At 51.1% G+C, this 20,037-nt stretch overlaps 1 protein-coding gene and 1 pseudogene across 2 annotated transcripts; both read left to right on the top strand.

Moving 5' to 3' along the window:
- Nucleotides 1-407: 407 nt before the first annotated feature.
- On the top strand, nt 408-1,331 carry LOC309603530 (olfactory receptor 10AG1-like; the record flags this gene model as incomplete). The annotated part of the gene is made up of 1 exon (XM_082338354.1): nt 408-1,331. The coding sequence occupies one exon, from the start codon at nt 408-410 to the stop codon at nt 1,329-1,331; it is 924 nt and encodes a 307-aa protein (XP_082194480.1).
- Nucleotides 1,332-16,850: 15,519 nt separating this feature from the next.
- On the top strand, nt 16,851-17,693 carry LOC309603516 (olfactory receptor 14A16-like; annotated as a pseudogene). Its single transcript has 2 exons — nt 16,851-17,228; nt 17,532-17,693. The product of its transcript is annotated as an olfactory receptor 14A16-like (transcript).
- Nucleotides 17,694-20,037: the final 2,344 nt, after the last annotated feature.

The raw sequence follows: 20,037 nt of genomic DNA, 5'->3' as shown, positions 1-20,037 counted from the left end.
CAATGCAGCTCTTACAAGATCTGGACAAGGAACATAAGCAAGACTGTTCTTAAAGGGGTGAGTACTTATCCTTTTTCTTTCTTTTTTTTCTCATCTCTCACCAGGTATTCTGTTTAAGAAAATCAACTCTGAAAAAGAAAGTCAAGTTTCTTTTACCCGTATTAAAAATCCCAGTCATTCAGGCTGAAGGATTCTGTTCTTTCCTCTTTTTAACCCTCCCCCTGCAGCAAGCAAACCATGTTAGATTTCCAAACATTCAGGCAGATCTTGGTCCAGCTCGCCTAATCCTGCAATCACGTGTATGCTGATGTTCATAGGCTTTCTCTGGGCTTGAAGTGCGTGGGATGGTGGACAAGCCATTAGCATCCTCTAAGAGCCTGTTGTTTGGATTGCTCTGTCTAGGGAAAATGCCCCAAAGAAAAGGCTCGGAGAATCACACCGTTGGATCCGGATTCTTTCTTCTGGGATTTTCTGACCACTCCGGCCTGCAGGGCCTGTGCTTCACAGTATTCCTGGTCATATACCTCATGCTCCTCACAGGGAACAGCCTGATTGCACTCATCACGGTGGTGGACTCAAGCCTCCACAGCCCCATGTATTTCTTCCTGAGGAACTTGTCCATCCTGGAGATCTGCTACACATCAGTCACTCTGCCAAAAATGCGGGTGGGTTTCCTGCGGGCGGATGGCAGGATCTCCTTCCTGGGCTGTGCTGCCCAGCTGTATTGCCTGGTTTTGCTGGGCAGCATTGAATGCCTTCTCCTGGCTGCCATGGCCTACGACCGCTGCATAGCCATATGTGACCCCCTGCACTACACCCTCGTCATGAGCAGGGGTCTCTGCATCAGACTGGTGGTGGGGTCCTGGGTGGCTGTCGTACCAGTGCAAGTAGGACAGACCTACCAGGTGTTCACTTTGCCCTTCTGTGCATCCCATGACCTCCATCACTTTTTCTGCGATGTCCCCCCTCTGCTGGAACTGGCCTGTGCAGACACGTGCTGGAACCAAGCGATGCTGTACACCATCATCCTGCTCTTCTCCTTCATAGTTACTTCTTACATTCAAATTATTAGGGCAATTCTGAAAATGCCTTCAGGTCGGGGCAGACACAAAGCCTATTCCACCTGCTCGTCACACCTCGGGGTGGTGACGCTCTTCTATGGCTCGGCCACAGTCGTCTACTTAAAGCGACGGTCAAGGGATTCAGTAGACACCGACAAATACCTTGCCCTGTTTTACACAATTGTGACCCCCATGTTTAACCCTGTCATCTATAGCCTGAGGAATAAGGAAGTGAGAATTGCCTTGAGGAGACTCCTATGGACAAAGTGATGCTACCGAGGATGTAAAATAGTCCCAAGCAGTACCAAAAGTCCCACTGGGTTATGTGCTTGCCTGAACAAAGCATCCCATATTTGCTCAGACAAAACCATGTGTCCAGCCTGGCTTTCATCCTGCTCAAGAAGGGGAGAGGTCTCCTGAGGCATTCCTGTTACGCCATGCCCCACCATGATATCTTTGTACTCTAGGGCACCTTCAGTGCCCCTCAAGAGTGTGATGCCAATAGCTACTTCAAGCTGCATCTGACCAACGTAACGTTCAAGGGAAAAGAGTCAAAGCATGGTCAGTAGTCAGTAGGGCCCAGAGGGTGACACAACCGATGAAGAGATGACTGCCCTCAGGCTTGAGAAATCACTTGCTAGATGCCACAGACTATCTACAGTGTCCCCGTGTGGAATCAGCTTAAAAAAGTTAAAAGACATGAAGGTCATCTTCCCCTGCTATGATGTCTTGTACTGAGCTGTGTAATGCTTGACTAACTTGACATAAAGAATAAAAAGAAAAAAAAAATCACCACGGGGCCAGTCCAGCACTGGAACAGGGGCCCAGAGACCTCTGGAGTTTCTGTTTGTCGTGGTTTAACCCCAGCCAGCAACTAAGCACCACACAGTTGCTCGCTCACTACCTCCCTCGGTGGGATGGGGGAGAGAATCAGAAGGGTAAAAGTAGAGAAAACTGAGGGTTGAGATAAAGACAGTTTAATAGGTAAAGCAAAAACCGTGTGTGCAAGCAAAGCAAAGCAAGGAATTCATTCCCTCCTTCCCATCGGCAGGCAGGTGTTCAGCCATCTCCAAGAAAGCAGGCCTCCATCACACATAACGGTGACTTGGGAAGACAAACGCCATCGCTCCAGACATCCCCCTGTTCCTTTTCTTAATGCAGCGCTTTAAAATCATGAGCACAATTGGGAATGGTTGAAACTGTGGGGGATAAATGTGTTTGATACGCAGACAATCCAAAAAGGTTGTGAAGGTGAATGGGCAGAAGAAACAGGAAAACTGCCCATCCCATGGAGCTCTGCAGAAAGCGGACGGAGCTGTACCCAGCAGGAGGTGATACCAGTGGGATTAGCATGTAGAAAAGGCTTTTGTGGGGAAGGCTTTGCAAAGGAATACCCTGACTTCCCCCAGATGAAAAATAGAGACCGGGCAGTGTATTGAAGTGATTGTGAGAAGTGTCCTGGGGTAAAAGACCTTTGATGAGAGAAGGCTGGAGACATTTGGGTCGCAGAGATTTGAGGTAGTCCTTTGATGATCTGAGTAGGTGGAGCTTTGGAAATGAGAAGAATAAAGCAGCTCTCAAGGCTGTTTAAGGAATGAGCGGTACTATCACTATAATAACAGGAACAGCACAGTGCTGTAAGGGAGTTCCTTCTTATTCTTCATTATGATTAATTAAAGCACTTTAATTTCATTCCAACATTCATTTTTACTTGAGAAAATAGCCATAAGTGCTCAGTAGTTAGCTTCTGGCACGAAGTTCTTAGAACAGTGCTTTTTCTCTCACTGCTAGCTCTCTGTTATCATTTAAATATTACATTTAAATATTACACTTCTTAGACAGTATTGCCCTTAAATTACCCCTGCTTCCTATCTTTTCTCCCTGTTTTGTGGAGGAGGGGGTGAAAGAGGGCAGCTGTTTCTTCTTTAGCCAAAGGCGGCTGAGGGACACATCCCAGATTAGTGCAAAGGCACAAAGGAAGCCAACATTTCCATGTGCTGGACACTGACACAACACCGTTACCTGCATTTCTGGTCTCTGAAGTCCTAACTGGGCAGCAGAGAGCCTGGAAGCTCTGAGCTCCCTTCATCTGCCCTGCATTTCAGCATGAAAAATGAACCTAACCTGGTCAAAAAGATTCTTTTGATTCTCTCCACAGCCTAAAGCACCGCATTTGCCAGGAGACTGGCCAGGACACCAAAGGAGGACTCACACTTCTCGGCACACAAAGCTTAGGTGTCCCTGGGAATCTCAGGAGGCATGGCATACCCATTCCTGGGTTCAAGGAGCTGGTCAAATGCCTCGTCTCCATTTCTGTAATGGTGGCAGACTTTGTACAGGGGTGCTGACATTTATGGAGCCACCTGCTCAGACCTCAGAGCTGGCCCTGCTTGGAGCCAAAGGTAGAACTAGAGACCTCCTGAGTACAAGACCATTCCACCCTGAATTGTCCCATGGCCCTCTGCTGCAGAGACCCCCACCTCCAGCTGAATCCTTTCTCCTGGGGCACACTGCACAGCACAGGCTCACGGAAGGGTTGTTGGGAAAGGGAGGGCTGGGATCTCTGGTCCAGCTTCCCAGCATAGGGTGGGGTATCACAGCCCATGGAGAACCTTCACCTGTGGGTGCCCAGCACCCCTGGAGATGGTGAGTGATCCACAGGGATCTGCCTGGGATTGTCTCTCTGTGGCTTTTGGGCACCACAGCCCGCTTGCTCTGCAGAGCAGCGTTGCCAGATCCGGGCCCTGCGGGAAGCACAGGGAAGGGGCAGGAGTGGCTGCATGGACACAGTCCCCTGGGGAAAGGCTCTCTAGGGTCAGGGATGTCCCTGGAGAAGAGGAATGGAGCAACTCTGTGCTTTCCTGGGGGAATAAGTGACCTAAAGAAACCTATGGCTGCACACACCAGCTCAGGGCAGGCTGCTCTTTCACTGGGGCAGCAGGAGCACCCTGGGGAGCCCCCGGGCCAGGAGCCTTGTGCTGGGGAGAGGGGCTGGCTCAGAGGGGCTGTCGGCAGTGCGCAATAGGGATCTCCTGGAGACAGTGGCAGGGGACACAGGCAAATACTGACCTCCATCTCCACGTGCCATGGCTGGCCCCAGCCCGGGGACTGATGGGGAGGCTGACCCTCTGTTGTGAATCCTGATTTAGGATCCTGCCGCCTATGCCAATTTGTCGCAAATGGGTGATTTAGGTCGCTTAAGGAATCACCAACAACGGTATTAGCAAAAGTGGTTTTAATATGATGTTGTAAAAGTGCAACTTAACAAAGTTCGATGGCAAGGTTCACTCCATTAATGACTGCATGGAAGAAATGTACAAAGGAAAACTGAGTTAGACTTGCGTTAAAATGATTTACAGAGAGTCCGGGGATGCAAAAGATTAAGGAGGACCCACCCATTGAGTCATGAGGTTCAGAGTAGACCCCCTTGCTTTCTAAATTCCTGATGGAACTTAGGTGTGGCTAGGTCCAGTCTCAGTCTCAGACTTAGGGAACGGTTTATGTCTAAGGGATTGTACATGAAAAGTTTATGTAACATTTCATTAGCATCAATTCAGCATGCAATCAAAGACAAAATCAAAGTTACCACACTACAAGGTTATGCACAATATCAGTTGCTTACCAAAGATCTGCCATTGGTAAAGGTCTCTCTGCCTCGAGGAGCAACCTTGAGAGGTGTCCCAGCTCCAGGGCAGATCACCGCCATGCTGCCACGCTGCCAAGCAGGGAGAGCTCAAAGAAGGCTCACTTAGGCTGTCATATTTATAGGATAAAGTGGTTGGCTCGTGGTCAAATTACATGTGATAAGAAAGGTATACATGAGGCTCCCTTGTACCCACAACTTTCTTTGTCCCTTGATAAATGAGTCTTGGAAAAGCCACCCACTATTCACGTGTCAACTGCATGTGTCTCTGTTCTAAGCTCATATGCATCAACGCTCACTGTGCCACTCTGCTCTTTTGTGGGTTTTCAGAGAACAGACTGAAACATGAGGAGTTCATGGCCCTGCTACAGCTCAGGCCTTTGCCTCTTCTGGAGCCTGCACCAACCCACTGCCAGTCTGGTCAAGGGGTTGAGCACACCCATCACAGGCCATAGAGAAACCAAGAGGTTTCCCTCCTTATCAGGGTACAGAGCATCATTTTTAGCATCCAGCCCATCAGTTTTAGTACCCAAATCCTCATTTTTAGGGCCGAAATCCTCATTTCTAGGGTCCCAACCTGTCTTTTATTGCCCATAGCCTTTTTGTAGGGCCCACAGTTTAATTTTTAGGGTCTAAGCCCTCATTTTTAGGGCAGAAAGGGTCCTGCACTTGAGTCACGACAACCCCATGCAACACTACAGGCTTGGGGAATAGTGGCTGAGAAGCTCCCAGTGGAAAAGGACCTGGGGGTGTTGGTCAACAGCTGGCTGAATATGAGCTGGCAGTGTGCCCAGGTGGCCAAGAAGGCCAATAGCATCCTGGCTTGTATCAAGAACAACATGGCCAGCAGGACTAGGGAAGTGATCGTCCCCCTGTACTGGGCACTGGTGAGGCCACACCTCAAATCCTGTGTTCAGTGTTGGGCCCCTCACTCCAAGAAGGACATCGAGGTGCTGGAGCGTGGCCAGAGCAGGGCAGCGAGGCTGGGGAGGGGTCTAGAGCACAAGGCTGGTGAGGAGCGGCTGAGGGAGCTGGGGTTGTTTGGTCTGGAGAAGAGGAGGCTGAGGGGAGACCTTATTGCTCTCTAGAACTGCCTGAAAGGAGGCTGTAGTGAGGTGGGGGTCAGTCTCCTCCCAAGTAACAAGTGATAGGACCAGAGCAAACGGCCTCACGTTGCGCCAGGGGAGGTTTAGATTGGATCTTAGGAAAAACGTCTTCCCTGAAAGGGCTGTCAGGCAGTGGAACAGGCTGCCCAGGGAAGTGGTTGAGTCCCCATCCTTGGCAGTACTTAAAGACATGTAGATGTAAGGCTTAGGGACATGGTTTAGTGGTGGACTTGGCAGTGATTGATAGGTTAACGGTTGGACCCCATGATCTTAAGGGTCTTTGCCAACCTAAATTGTTCTATGATTCTATGGCGACAGTTGTTAATTGGGGAGCAGACTGGGGCAGAGAAGGGGTAGATTGGGAAGAAGAAGAATGTGTATGGGGAGAGGAGGGGTATGCAAGGGGCTGGCTGCATGTGGGCGGGGGGCTGACTAGGGCTGGTCTGGCCAAATCTGTGCCTAATCACCATGGTCTGGCCATCTTCTTAAACTCTGCTCCTGGCTGTTTGATGCATGAGTGTGCTCACTGTTGGATATGTGTTTGGGCTGAATTTATGGACGTGCTATGCTGGCCAAATCCAAGATGGGCTGGCTGCAGAAAGAGGACACGAGGATCTGGAGACACCCAGGGTTCCAACTGCCAAGTGGGTAACGGCCCCGAGACTGGGGCAGGGGATCTGAGCAGACCCAGAGGATGCACAGACCACTTGTGACCTTCACAGCAGATCTGCCTGAGAGGGGGAATGGGCTAGAGACGTTTGTGTCACTCATGGTTGTGTGATTGCTGCTGGTGGCGTGGTGACTGTAAAGGTGCTGTTCCCTGTTGGAGCTGGTCTGTGCAGGGTTGGGGTGTCCATCTTTGTTTCTTTGTACCTTCCATTTTGGTGACTCCACCTTGTGCGATCTCCCACTTTGTGGGGCTCCAGCCACTGCCCGCCCCAAGCACACGCTCTCCCTGTAGAAACCCCAGGCTCTCCAGGAAGCTCCGGACCCCCTCCTGGAGGGTGTCTTCTTCCCTGTCATATGGGGGACAACCCTGAGTATGCACCTCAATGAGCATTCACCACCTCCATGGTCACCACACACCAATGGGTGAGTCCAAATTCCAACCCTTGGTCTCCAACAGCTACCAAAGTGACAATGAGCTTTTCTCTCCCAGTTCCAAGGAGAAAAAGGCCCTTTTTGGGGTGAAATACCTTGGGCCTGTTGTGGATATTAGCTTTGGAAAAGGGCCCAGCCTTCAGACTGGGAGATCTTATTTTCTAACAGAGATGCTATGAGAGTGTCAGCTCTGTCCCAGAAAGACAAACTTTTATATCAGATCCAACTGAGATGGATCAGGTTTATTCCTCAGTAGCAGTAAGATGAATCCAAACATAATAATCACTAATACCCATACAGATAATGATAACAAAAATGCTAAAACAAAAACCCAAAAGACAGACTTGCAATGGGATACTCTGGGTATCATTTGTGAATAGTAATGGAAAACTTATCACTGTTGAAAAACATTCCCGAAGTCACTTTCCTAACAGCCTCCTTGAGCTCCTGATTCCTCACGCTGTAGATGAGGAGGTTCAATGCTGAAGGAACCACTGAGTACAGCACTGCCACCACCAGATCCAGCAATGGGAAGGAGATGGAGGGGGGCTTCAGGGAGACCACGGCCAGGTGAGGGAGGCAGGTGGAAAAGGCTTTGTGGCGTCCCTGCTCAGAGGGGATCCTCAGCACAGCCCTGAAGATCTGCACAGAGGAAAGCACGATGAAAACAAAACACCCAAATGCTAATGGGAAAGTAACAAGTACAATAAATTCCTTGAGGTAGGAGTGTGAGCAGGAGAGCTTGAGGATCTTGGGGATTTCACAGAAGAACTGGTCCACAGCATTACCATGGCACAGTGGTAGTGCAAATGTATTGGCGGTTTGCAGGAGAGCATTGACAAAGCCAGTGCCCCAGGCAGCTGCTGCCATGTGGACACAAGCTCTGCTGCCCAGGAGGGTCCCGTAGTGCAGGGGTTTGCAGATGGCAATGTAGCGGTCATAGGCCATGATGGTGAGAAGACAATACTCTGCTGAAATAAAAAAGACAAACAGAAAGAGCTGGGCAGTACATCCTGCATAGGAGATGGCCCTGGTGTGCCAGAGGGAACTGGCCATGGATTTGGGGAGAGTGGTGGAGATGGAGCCCAGGTCAAGTAAAGAAAGGCTGAGGAGGAAGAAGTACATGGGGGTGTGGAGGCGGTGGTCACAGGCTATGGCAGTGATGATGAGGCCGTTGCCCAGGAGGGCAGCCAGGTAGATGCCCAGGAAGAGCCAGAAGTGCAAGAGCTGCAGCTCCTGTGTTTCTGTGAATGTCAGGAGGAGGAACTGGGTGATGGAGCTGCCGTTGGACATCTGCTGCCTTGGGGCATGAGGGACTGTCCAAGAGGAAAAAGACAGTGACAAGTTAGGAGAGATTTCTCTGAGCAAAATAAAAGTCATTTCTCATAGACACCTCCTGCCCGCCCGAATGTCTCTCTCTCCATTCAGGAAGACCTTTGGCAGCTCGCTTTCATAAGTTCTGGTTGGTGCTGGCTGAGGGTGCCCCAGGGAGCAGGAGGCTCTACTGGGGGCTCTGCAGGACTCAGTCCTGCCCTACAGCAACAGATAAATAGGAATTCAGGGTGATCTCAGATTAAATCCAATCCTGATATCAAAGAGCTTTTCAGCATTGTCACTCCCAATTCACCTGACGGCAGAGCAGAGCTGTGGGGAGTTTGGGTTGTGCCTTCTGTTCTAGTTGCCCCAGCACAGCTGAGAAGTGGTTTGAATGCAGCAATGCCTGGCATTTCTGCTGCACTGCAAGGGAAACCTTGTGGGTGCTGAGACTGGGCACAGGGACTGTCCCTTAGTGCAGAGTGAGGACAGCCGCTCTGTCCATCAGCCCTGCTCTCAGCTGCCCTCTGCTGGCAGCTCTTCCACCGGGAGGACTATCGCACTCGGGTGTTCCCCCAAAAGAAAGAGGCCACTGCTGGGAGCAGAGGAATCCAGTTTCCCAGTGCAGACCTCCAAACCCTCACCCCATCTCATCGTACCTGAGGAGGATCTCAGCTCTGCCCTCCCAACCAGGGACACAGAGGGCTCATGACAGCTGCCCGCATGCAGCCACCCAGCAGCATTTCAATGGCCTTAGCACCGAGGTGTCTTCTCCATGGGGCTCCTGCATAACACAGAGATGCCCTGGGAGAGCTGTGCCCTACGGGAGGGCAGCCTTCAGCCCTGCAGGACCTCCCAAGGACAGAGTCAACTCTCCTGAATTTGTTATGTCCTGAAGGGAGGCTGAGATCCCTGCCAGCCGCACACACTGCAGTCCCCAGAGCCCCACAGGTGAACAGGGTGCGAGCTGGATGCTTTTCCTCCATGGCCATATGTGCATGACAGTACATGCAGCGTTGGTGTCTGAGCTGCACTTCAATCCTCACCCCCCACATCTGTCTCTTTTCCTTCCTGCCCATGGCTCTGCTGCCTGGAGCTCTTCTTGGCCACAACCTCTTTCTCTGTCCCCACGTCTCCTACCTCTTCATGCTCACAGAACCCATCCCACCTGCTGTGTGCTCAGCCCTGATCTGAAGACACTTCCTGGCAGCAGGGCACTGCCCAGGGGCATCTCTGTGTGTGCAGGGGCTAAGGAGCAGCTCAGACAAGTCCTAGCGAGAACTGGGGTCTCATCGCCTTCTCCAGAGCAGAGAAATAAATTCCCATCTCGCACTGCCCACCCAGCCAACCAAGAGGAGAAAACTCAAAACACAGATTTCTTCCCTTTCAGGCAATCCCCTACCTTGACATCCATTGTAAAATGTCCCTCTGCAAATGTCCTCTGGGTGATGTAGAAGTCTGAGCAGCCCTGACCCACACTGCACCCTCTGGACAGCAGAAGGACCCTGCCTTGCTGGGGATCACTCTTTCCACCCACAGCTTCTCCCTGCAGAACCATGGGGAGCTCCGTGGTCTGGCTGAATGCTGACTCTGGCAGGCAGCAGGGTCCCTGCCCCAGCACACAGTGCCCTGCTGTGCAGGGACCCTGCTCTGAAGGACAGCCCTGGGCACCCCTGGATGCACACCCAGCATCACATCCCTGCAGCCGAGAGAAGGCACTCATCATGTCCTGTCCTCTGAGAGTGTGGCAGGGTATCCCTCTTTTGGAGCATGTTCCTGAGAGCCATCCTGCCAATTGCTGTCTGCAGCACGATGTGCCATGTCTAGGAGACACCTCCAAGACACTCATGTGCATTGCCCTGCTGCCAGAGACTTACTGTGTTCAAGGCTGTGAAGATTTCTCCTTCAGTGAGCTCTCAGCATCATTCCACCTCATGCAGCCAGTAACATCCCTCTTACTTCTCCCATCTCCCCTCGGTGCCTGCAGGCAGTGCCCTCAGCCCTGCTGCGCTTTGCAGAGGAGCTGCTCCTGGGCAGAGCTGTCTCTCTGCAGTGCTGCCCACTTGCCAGCAGCTCCCTCCATGCCAGGAGCCCAGCCCAGCTCAGCAGCAGAGGCCCAGCCCAAGGCAGCACTTTCTCTTTCCCCTCTGGGCTCCCTCCAGGTGTCCCTGGGGCTCCAGGGGAACCTGCTGGGAAACAGGCTGAAGGCATCTCTGATGTTCCCTCCCTCAACTTCTCCCCTGCAGTGTCATTACTCCTATTAGAGAAATAGTTGTGCATGAGAATCATTTTTTTTGTCCCATCCTTAGACAGGACACATGGAAGGTGACAGGGAAGGATCTAACTTCTGCAAGCTGGGAGGATGTGTTCTGTTGAGTGAATTTATGCATTTCATCCTGGGTCCTTAGACCTGGGGCTAGAAAGACATGCAGCTCTCTTGTCCATGCCATGTCTCCGTTCTGAAGCAAAGCCTTTGCACACAGCGGGTCTTGGACACTTGGTACCAGGACTCCTTACAGCAAGTCAGAGCTTGGCCTGGTTCTTCTGAAGCTGCAGTGCTTCAGCCCAGATGTGCAGCAATGCCCTCAGCCAGGGGCACAGACAGGATGAGCAGTAGCCGTTAATGTTGGAGACAGAGCTGTGACATGCCAAGGCATGGTGGCAGAGCTCAGGACAGCTGGTGTTGAAGGAGAGCATCCTCAAGCTCAGCAAGGGTCCAGACAAGAACTCAATCTGTGTGACCACTGTGGAATTTAGTAAGAGCAGGTGTGTTTTTTTAATGACCTGGAGGATATGAGAGAGTACTTTTTCATATACATTTGTAGAAGACATCCCATTGAGGAAAGCAAGGCAGGGCTGCCATGCCAAAGGACAGAGACAGTCTAGAGGGATGGGCCAATTGGAACCTCATAATAGCCACTAAACATTCCACCAAAGCCCTGCTCCTGAAGTGGATGTAGGCCCTGAAATGGCATAGGACAGGGACTGGCTACACGGGTAGCAGCTCCACAGGAAAGGGTCTGCTGGTCTTTGGGTTCCATTAGGCAAAAGATGAGCCATCAGCAAGGATGGCCAACAACAGCCTGGGCTGTGTGAGCAGGAGCAAAGCCAGGGCAAGTGATTCTCTCCCTCTGCTCAGAACTTCTGACACTGCATCCAGAATACTTGCCCAGGTTTAGGTTCCCTGCAATGCCAGAGAGACATTGGCAAGCTGGAGGACCTGCAAAAGTTCTGTGGAGAGCCACAGAGATGGTCAAGGCTGGAGCACAGGACCTGTTAGGAGAGGCTGAGGGAGCTGGGCTTGTTCACCCTGGAGAATGGAGGGCTTTGCGGGGAGGAAGGAACAGACTTGCATTGCCTACGGTGAGGTTCCCAAGAAGACGCTGTGGTGCAAGGCAGGAGCACAGGAGACAATGAGCTGAAACACGAGGGGGTCAGGCTCAATATAGGGAGAAACTTTTGCAAGGTGAGGACAGCCAGACATGGGAAGCCATTTCCCGGAGAGTGTACGCTGCCTCCATCCCTGGAAGTTTCTCAGACCCATCTGGATAAAACCATGAGCAACCTGGTGTGATCCTGCTTTGAGGAGGATGTTTTCTACAGATATCTAGCACGGTCCCTTCCAGCCTGAATGACACTCTCATTCCTCACCCTTCACGTCCTCAACACTACGGAAAGCCCTCAGGTTCCCTCTGACTGTGGAAATAATTCCCATCAGGTACAAGGCAGCAGCACAGGCACCCCAAACAGTCCCGAGGCCATCCCTGGCCTCATCTTTAATTTACTGCTTCCCTTCTTCCCCCTCTCAAATTCTTCACTGTTCTCATTCTCACACCTTCCATAAAGGCCAGCCTGCCCTGGCTGGCTGGGGTGGAGTTCATTGTCTTCACAGCAGCCCATAGGGCTCCATGTTTCCCATGTTTCGGATTTGTGACCAAAACTCTTTTAGCTATTGCTGAACAGTGCTTAAACAACAAGAAGGCCTTCTCTGTTTCTCACGCTGCCCTTCCAATGAGTGGGCTGGGGTTGGGCAAGAAGCTGTGAGGGGACGCAGCCAGGACAGCTGACCTCAAATGACCAAAGGGATATTCCATGTCATAGGGTATCACACTCAGCAATATAAGATCAGGGAAAGGAACAGGAAGGGGGGACAGTTGTGGTTATGACATTTGCCTTCCCAAGTCACCCTTACGTGTGATGAAGGCCTTTTTTAATTCCAACCAATGAGCTTTTCTCACTTTTACCTTTCCAGTTCTCTTCCCCAGGCTGCTGTTGGGGGAGTGAGCAAGTGACTGGGTGGCTGATTAGTTACTGGCTGGGGTCAACCCACCACGCTTGTTAATCCTTTCCACATTGGCCATGCTTGTCTTCTTTTACATCCTCCTGTGGTGTTTCTGAGATGGTTGCTGAGGTACTTTCTACCTTGGGCAGCAAATCCATGAAACAGGTCACCCCTTACCTTACCTGTAGTGTCCTGCAATTGCTCACGGTGTTATCTTGTCAGAGTGTTGGGCATCTGCACACATACCATGACATCGGAGCCACTGCCTTGCAGTGTTCCCAAAGAGAAGAGATTCAGCTGAAGCTGAGGGTCTTGACATCAGGCACTCATGGGAGCAGAATTCAGTCACTGGCACCCAGGAATGTCACCTTTATTCATTTCTTCTCCTCCCAAGACCTGAGCAAGTGATGGGGAGAAAGGAAGAAAGGAGAGGGTTCCTCACTGCTTTTGCAGTCCACACACAGCTGAATTTTGTCCTACTATCAAAGGTTTAGTTCAGGTTAATGTTGCTACCAAGCAGGATTTTTTGAAAGTGTTCAGATACTGTGTGCTTCTCTTTTTAAGGAATAGAGAGTCTAGCAAAGCATCATCCAACATAAACAGCTGTCCTACAGACATCTGTGGAGAAGAGGGGAATTTTACTCATGAAGATTATTAACAAAGGAGTGCAAACCCCAAATTAACATAACGGCACTGAGGCACCTACATGCTGCTATGGATGTCATAGATTCACATGACACAGGATGAGTGACACACCTAAATGAGGCATCTGGCAGGCTGGCTGTTGCTGTCAATGAAGAAAATTAAATGCTATTGGAGAGCAGTGAGGTAAGCCAATGTTCTGAATCAAGAGCTTGCCGGAAAGAGCCAAAAGGCTGGGTCTGGGTGAAAGCAACCCCATGCTCTGGGGGTAATGTATGGAGTTCAGACAGCTTCCCTGGCGGCTGATTCTCTGGACCTGCACCGCGCAGCAGCCAGGTTTCTCAGCAGGGCTTTCCATTTCCACTTCCAGAAATGACCATGACTCTCCAACATTCATGGACCTCTGCCTACAACTTGAGAAAGCGCATTTTGTTGAGAGGAAGACCTCCCTGAGGCACATCTGTCCTTGAGGTCCAGGGGCTTGTGCAAGGCTCGGGGTGGATATTATTTGGTGCCGATATTTCTATTGCAGAGCACCTTCTGAGCATCGCTGCCTGGACAGGTGAGGAATGATCATCAACATTTGAAGAAAATATGAGCACAGTTTCCAGCAGCTGAAATGCACTGAACAGTTTTCATCCATAGACAATGCATTCTCGTGATGCCAACATGGACTTTTCCAGCCCAGGTACTACACTCGGGAGAAGAAATACTCATCTCCCCTGTTACACCCCTGAGCCTGCTCTGCCCAGCGTACTGTGTATTGCCTCTCAGCACTCTTTCACATCTTTCCACACGTCCTGCTTGAACTGACCACTTCTAAAGGCATCTTTTCAGCAGGCTGCCTGGGCGTACGCATTTCCCGGTGTCCATCCAGCTTTCCTCCTCCCATTGGTCTCTACCCATTCCCACACCTCTCAGCTCCCCAGGTGCTGCCCTGAGCTTCAGGCAGTCTGAAGCTTGCCTTGTCTTTCAGCAGGCTGCCTGATGGCCTCTTGAGCCATCTCCTCGCTTGTGTTTCTACCTGTTTTCCCATGTATCTCACTGAAAGTGTTCCACTAAGGTTACCGACAGTGGGAAGTGGACTTCGGTGGAGGAAACTTAGACAGCATCTAATATTTTTTACTGAGCTATTCCTTTCTTTTTCTCCTTTCCTTTCCTTTCCTTTCCTTTCCTTTCCTTTCCTTTCCTTTCCTTTCCTTTCCTTTCCTTTCCTTTCCTTTCCTTTCCTTTCCTTTCCTTTCCTTTCCTTTCCTTTCCTTTCCTTTCCTTTCCTTTCCTTTCCTTTCCTTTCCTTTCCTTTCCTTTCCTTTCCTTTCCTTTCCTTTCCTTTCCTTTCCTTTCCTTTCCTTTCCTTTCCTTTCCTTTTGTTTTTTATTGCGAGGTAAGAAACATTCTTCTGTGACTGTGTGCAGCTGGTTCTCCAAAGAAAGCAGGTGAGAATGTGTGTAGATGAGCTGAAGCATTGAGCTACTGTCTTTAGTGGAAAGAGCTTAGAGTTGAGAAATCCTGATGCAAGTCCCAGGTGGCCACTGAGAGAAATGACCAGTGGAGGGGGTGACAGGGGGACCAAGGATGACGATGGGACACAGGACAAAGATGGGCTGTACAGTGTCTGACAGAAAAGATCTTACCCTTCCTACATCTGCAGACTTCATCAGGAGATGCTCTGGATCAATCTGAATTGGAGAAGGCTGATCTCACTTGTTCTGTAAGCAGAAAAATAAAGAAAACTGGAAAAAAGAGGAAAAACTGATTTATTGTTTCTTCTTATTTAAATCTTCTCTCCTTGGCTACACTTCTGAAATTTCTCCAATTACCCACAGAAGACCTCATGCCCAGTGTATAAACTGGGGGAGCTGGCTGTGGGCAGCGATTGCTGCTCAGGGATGGGCTGGGCATCAGTCAGTGGGTGGTGAGCAATTGTACAGTGTATCACTTGCTTTGTATATTATTATTGTATTATTATTACTACTACTACTACTACTACTACTACTACTACTACTATTACTACTACTACTACTATTCTATTTTATTTTACTTCAATCATTAAACTGTTCTTATCTCAACCCACGAGTTTTCTGACTTTCACCCTTCTGATTCTCTTCCCCATCCCACCGGGGTGGAGGGGAGCGAGCGAGTGGCTGTGTGGTATTTAATTGCTGGCTGGGGTTAAACCATGACAGTAGTTTTCCATGGGCAGGCAGGTGTTCAGCCATCCTCAGGATAGCAGGGCTCTATCACACATAACGGTTACCTGGGAAGACAAATGCCATCACACCGAACGTCCCCCCTTCCTTCTTCTTCCCCCAGATTTATACTATTTATTACTATATAAATATAAACACTTTATATTTATACATGACGTCATATGGTATGGAATAGCCCTTTGGCCAGTCTGGGTCAGCTGTCCTGGCCGTGCCCCCTCCCAGCTTCTTGTGCACCTGGCAGAGCATGGAAAACTGAAAAGTCCTTGACTGCTGTAAACTCTGCTCAGCAAGAACCAAAATATCAGTGTGTTATCACCAGTATTCTCATCCTAAATCCAAAACACAGCACTATAAGAGCTACTAAGAAGAAAATTAGCTCTATCCCACCTGAAACCAGGACATTCGCCCTTGTTCTCACTGTTACACTCACTGGTGTGGGGAGTGAGGATTCAAGTGCAGCTCAGACACCAACGCTGCATGTGCTGTCATGCACATATGGCCATGGAGGAGAAGCATCCAGCTCGCACCCTGTTCACCTGTGGGGTTCTCGGTACTGCAGTGTGTGCGGCTGGCAGGGATCTCACCCTCCCTTCAGGACATAACAAATGTAGGACAGTTGACTCTGTCCTTGGGAGGTCCTGCTGGGCTGCAGGCTGCCCTCCCGTAGGGCACAGCTCTTCCAAGGCATCTCTGTGTTTTGCAGGAGCCCCATGAAGAAGACACCTTGGTGCTAAGGCCATTGAGATGCTGCTGGGTGGCTGCATGTGGGCAGCTGTCATGAGCCCTCTGTGTCCCTGGTTGGGAGGGCAGAGCTGAGATCCTCCTCAGGTACGATGAGATGGGGTGAGGGTTTGGAGAACTGCACTGGGAAACTGCATTCCTCTGCTCCCAGCACTGGCCTCTTTCTTTTGGGGGGAACAGCCGAGTGCGATAGTCCTCCAGGTGGAAGAGCTGCCAGCACAGGGCAGCTGAGAGCAGGGCTGATGGACAGAGTGGCTGTCCTCACTCTGCACTAAGGGACAGTCCCTGTGCCCAGTCTCAGCACCCACAAGGTTTCCCTTTCAGTGCAGCAGAAATGCCAGGCATTGCTGCATTCAAACCACTCCTCAGCTGTGCTGGGGCAACTAGAGCAGAAGGCACAACCCAAACTCCCCACAGCTTTGCTCTGCAGTCAGGTGAACTGGGAGTGACAATGCTGAAAAGCTCTTTGATATCAGGGTTGGATGTAATCTGAGATCACCCCGAGTTCCTATTTACCTGTTGCTGTAGGGCAGGACTGAGTCCTGCAGAGCCCCCAGCAGAGCCTCCTGCTGCCTGGGGCACCCTCAGCCAGCACCAACCAGAGCTCACCAAAGGTCTTCCTGAAAAGTAAAAGGCGGTTTGAGGGGTTTCTATAAGAACATGAATAGCTTTTTCTCAAAGAAAGCAGTCTGCCCTAACTTCTCACTTCTTTTACCTCCTTGAAAAGATCTCCATGCCCAGAGGCAGCAAATGTCCAACGGCAGCTCCATCTCACAGTTTCTTCTCCTGGCATTTGCAGACACACGGGAGCTGCAGCTCTTGCACTTCTGGCTCTTCCTGGGCATCTACCTGGCTGCCCTCCTGGGCAATGGCCTCATCATCACCGCTGTAGCCTGTGACCACCACCTCCACACCCCCATGTACTTCTTCCTCCTCAACCTTTCTGTTCTTGACCTGGGCTCCATCTCCACCACTGTTCCCAAATCCATGGCCAATTCCCTCTGGGACACCAGGGCCACCTCCTACTCGGAATGTACTGCACAGCTCTTTCTGTTTGTCTTTTAGATTTCAGCAGAATTGTATCTTCTCACCATCATGGCCTACGACCGCTACGTGGCCATCTGCAAACCCCTGCAGTACGGGACCCTCCTGGGCAGCAGAGCTTGTGTCCACATGGCAGCAGCTGCCTGGGGCACTGGGTTTCTCCATGCTGTGCTGCAGACAGCCAATACATTTTCACTACCGCTCTGCTAAGGCCATGTTGTGGACCAGTTCTTCTGTGAAATTCCTCAGATCCTCAAGCTCTCCTGCTCAGCCTCACACCTGAGGAAGGTTGGGTTTCTTGTGGTTGGTGTCTTTGTAGACTTTGGGTGTTTTGTTTTCATTGTGTTGTCCTATGTGCAGATCTGCAGGGCTGTGATGAAGATCCCCTCTGAGCAGGGGAAGCACAAAGCCTTTTCCATGTGCCTCCCTCACCTGGCCGTGGTCTCCCTGTTTATCAGCACTGGCATGTTTGTTTACCTGAAGCCCCCCTCCATCTCCTCCCCATCGCTGGACCTGGTGGTGGCAGTGCTGTACTCAGTGGTTCCCTGAGCAGTGAACCCCCTACAGCAGGAGGAACCAGAAAATCAAGGATGCCTTATGGAAACTGATCTGATGGATGCTGTTTCACTGACAATAACCTGCCTCCCCTCCTCTACACGTTTCCCAGAGTTTATCTTACGACACAGGTCTGCTTTTTTCTCTCGTGATAATTCTACTCAGAGAAAATTTTCTGGTTTTATACTCCTACATTTGATCCTGTTGTATCTGACCCTTGTACAACAGGGTGTCAGATGTGGCCTGTCAGATAGCAGATCTTCAGTAAAAGGGGATCTCCTGGGTGCAGTGCCTGAAGGCTGGGCTCTTCCTCCAGCGTTGATGCCAAGACAATGTCCAAGGAATCGGTCTTTTAAAATTTCTCTTCTCTTTGTGTTCTCAGTGGTTTTGGGCTTAACCTCATGGTAACCTTGGGTTCCATTGGATCAGAAGTTCTGGTTTTCAAGGCTTTCTTCTTGGTGTCCAGTGGCAGTGGAGATTGTCCATGAGCTCCCCATTATCTCCTCAGGTTGCTTCATGTATGACAGGACTCATGGCATATACCAGAGCCTCTGGATATGAATCTGGAGGGGTCAGGAGAGGATGAGGACTCCCCATGTGCCCTGGGGTTGGAATGAATGGAGACTCAGAAGGTAAAACACCCTCAGAGGTGAAGCCCCACAAAAGTAAAGCTCTAAATTGACATATCTATAAACAAGGACTCTGCAGTGTTGTGGGAGTCAGTGGGAACTCAGCAGGCACAGGGAGGGGAGAGTGGAGAGCTACAGGAGGTGCCTGAGGAACCCCAGGGCCAGGACTCTGGTGCTGTCCTGGGGAGTGGGGCTGGTGGCAGCAGAGGAGGGGGAAAATTCAGTCAGGGTTGGGGCTCACCTACAAGATGAATTCAGGAAAGCCAGAGAGTGCCTAGCTTCTGTTTCCTCATGCCCTTGTGGCGAGCAGCAGCCCTGGGGCTGATGGGGAGCCTGAACCCCGCTGCCTGCCCCCCAGCAGCTGCTGTGACCTTCAGAGGGGCTGGGGCTGTGGGGTGAGTGCCCAGAGCTCTGCAGCAGCCTGCGCTGGGCAGTGCCATGGAGCCAGCCCAGGCTGGGCTGTTCTGCTGGGCTGGGCTGGGCTGGGGAGAGGGCAGGGGAGGTGGGGAGAGGTGGGGACGGTCTGGGCTGGGCTGGAAAGAGCCCGGGAGAGAAAAATGCCAGTGTAGAGCTAAGGTGTGTGAGTGTGCAGGGTAGGGGCAGCCAGCACTCCCAGTGCAGAGCCAGGTGTCATGGTGAAGGAAGCAAGGCATCAAACGTGCGGAAGATAGGGTCCTTGTCTGTGCCATGTGTCCTGAACAGCCCAGGGAAGCTACTCCAAGAAAATTGTCCCAGACCCGTCCCACCCACCGGCCATTTCCATCTCTGGCCATTAATAATAAAAAGGGAACTAGTTTCCTACGGGACAGTCATTACACACCAAGTCCCACAGCTCTTGCCACAGCTGGACTCTCAGCCAAGCCTCTTCTCGGACGGCTCCAGCTAGATCAGCTGCTCATGGCTTGGTCATGACAAATATTGAAAATTTCCATTGAGTGAGATCCCAAGTCAGAGGATTGGTTTACATTCTGTTTACAGCCCAAAGCAGCCCATGCTCTGCAGATATCTCATTGCCTTATCTCTGGCCAGAAACTTCCTCATTTCAACATCTGACTCTTGCCTATTATTCTCCTGCCAAGCAATACCATGAGAAGACTGGTTTCACGTTCCTGAAAGCCTCCCCATGGGGACTGGAAGGTCACGATGAGGTTCCCAAGGCCTTCCCTTCTGCACGTTGAACAAGGCCCTTTCCTCCACTTTCTCCTCCCAGGCAAGTGCTCCAGCCCCTCAGCAGCTCGATGACTCTCCACTCAACTCCCTGCCACTTACCAACACCTCCCTTGCTGTGCTGGTGATCTCTGGCCAAGAGCCCAGCAGCCCCACAGGCGCTCCCTCCCTCCTCCCCTTCCCCAGTGGGGGCCCAAAATGGACACGGTTGTGTACAGGTGGTCTAAGGAGGGATGAGCAGGGGGAGACAATCACTGCCCTCGCTCTTTTGGTGAGACTCCAGGACCCTGCTGGCTGCCTTGGCTACCAGGTCCCACTGCTGGGTCATGTTTTGCGTTCTGTCCCCCACCACCACCAGGGCCTTTTCCACAGAGCTGCTCCCCAGCCAGGCCTCCCCAGGCCCTGCAACTGCAGGCTGTTAGGCTGTGGTCCGTCTTCTATCTCCTGAAGTTCCTGACACGACAGTCCTTCTGCCTGTCAGGTTTGCCCTGAATGGCATCCCTAGGACACAGCAATGGTCCTCCCAATTTTGTGCCATCCAC

This window comes from Platalea leucorodia (genome assembly GCF_965183815.1).
Source record: "Platalea leucorodia genome assembly, contig: HAP1_HAP1_SCAFFOLD_119, whole genome shotgun sequence".
Classification (NCBI taxonomy): Eukaryota; Metazoa; Chordata; class Aves; order Pelecaniformes; family Threskiornithidae; genus Platalea; species Platalea leucorodia.
Note: the sequence above shows the minus strand (reverse complement) of the source record. Positions and strands in the feature narration are given on the sequence as shown.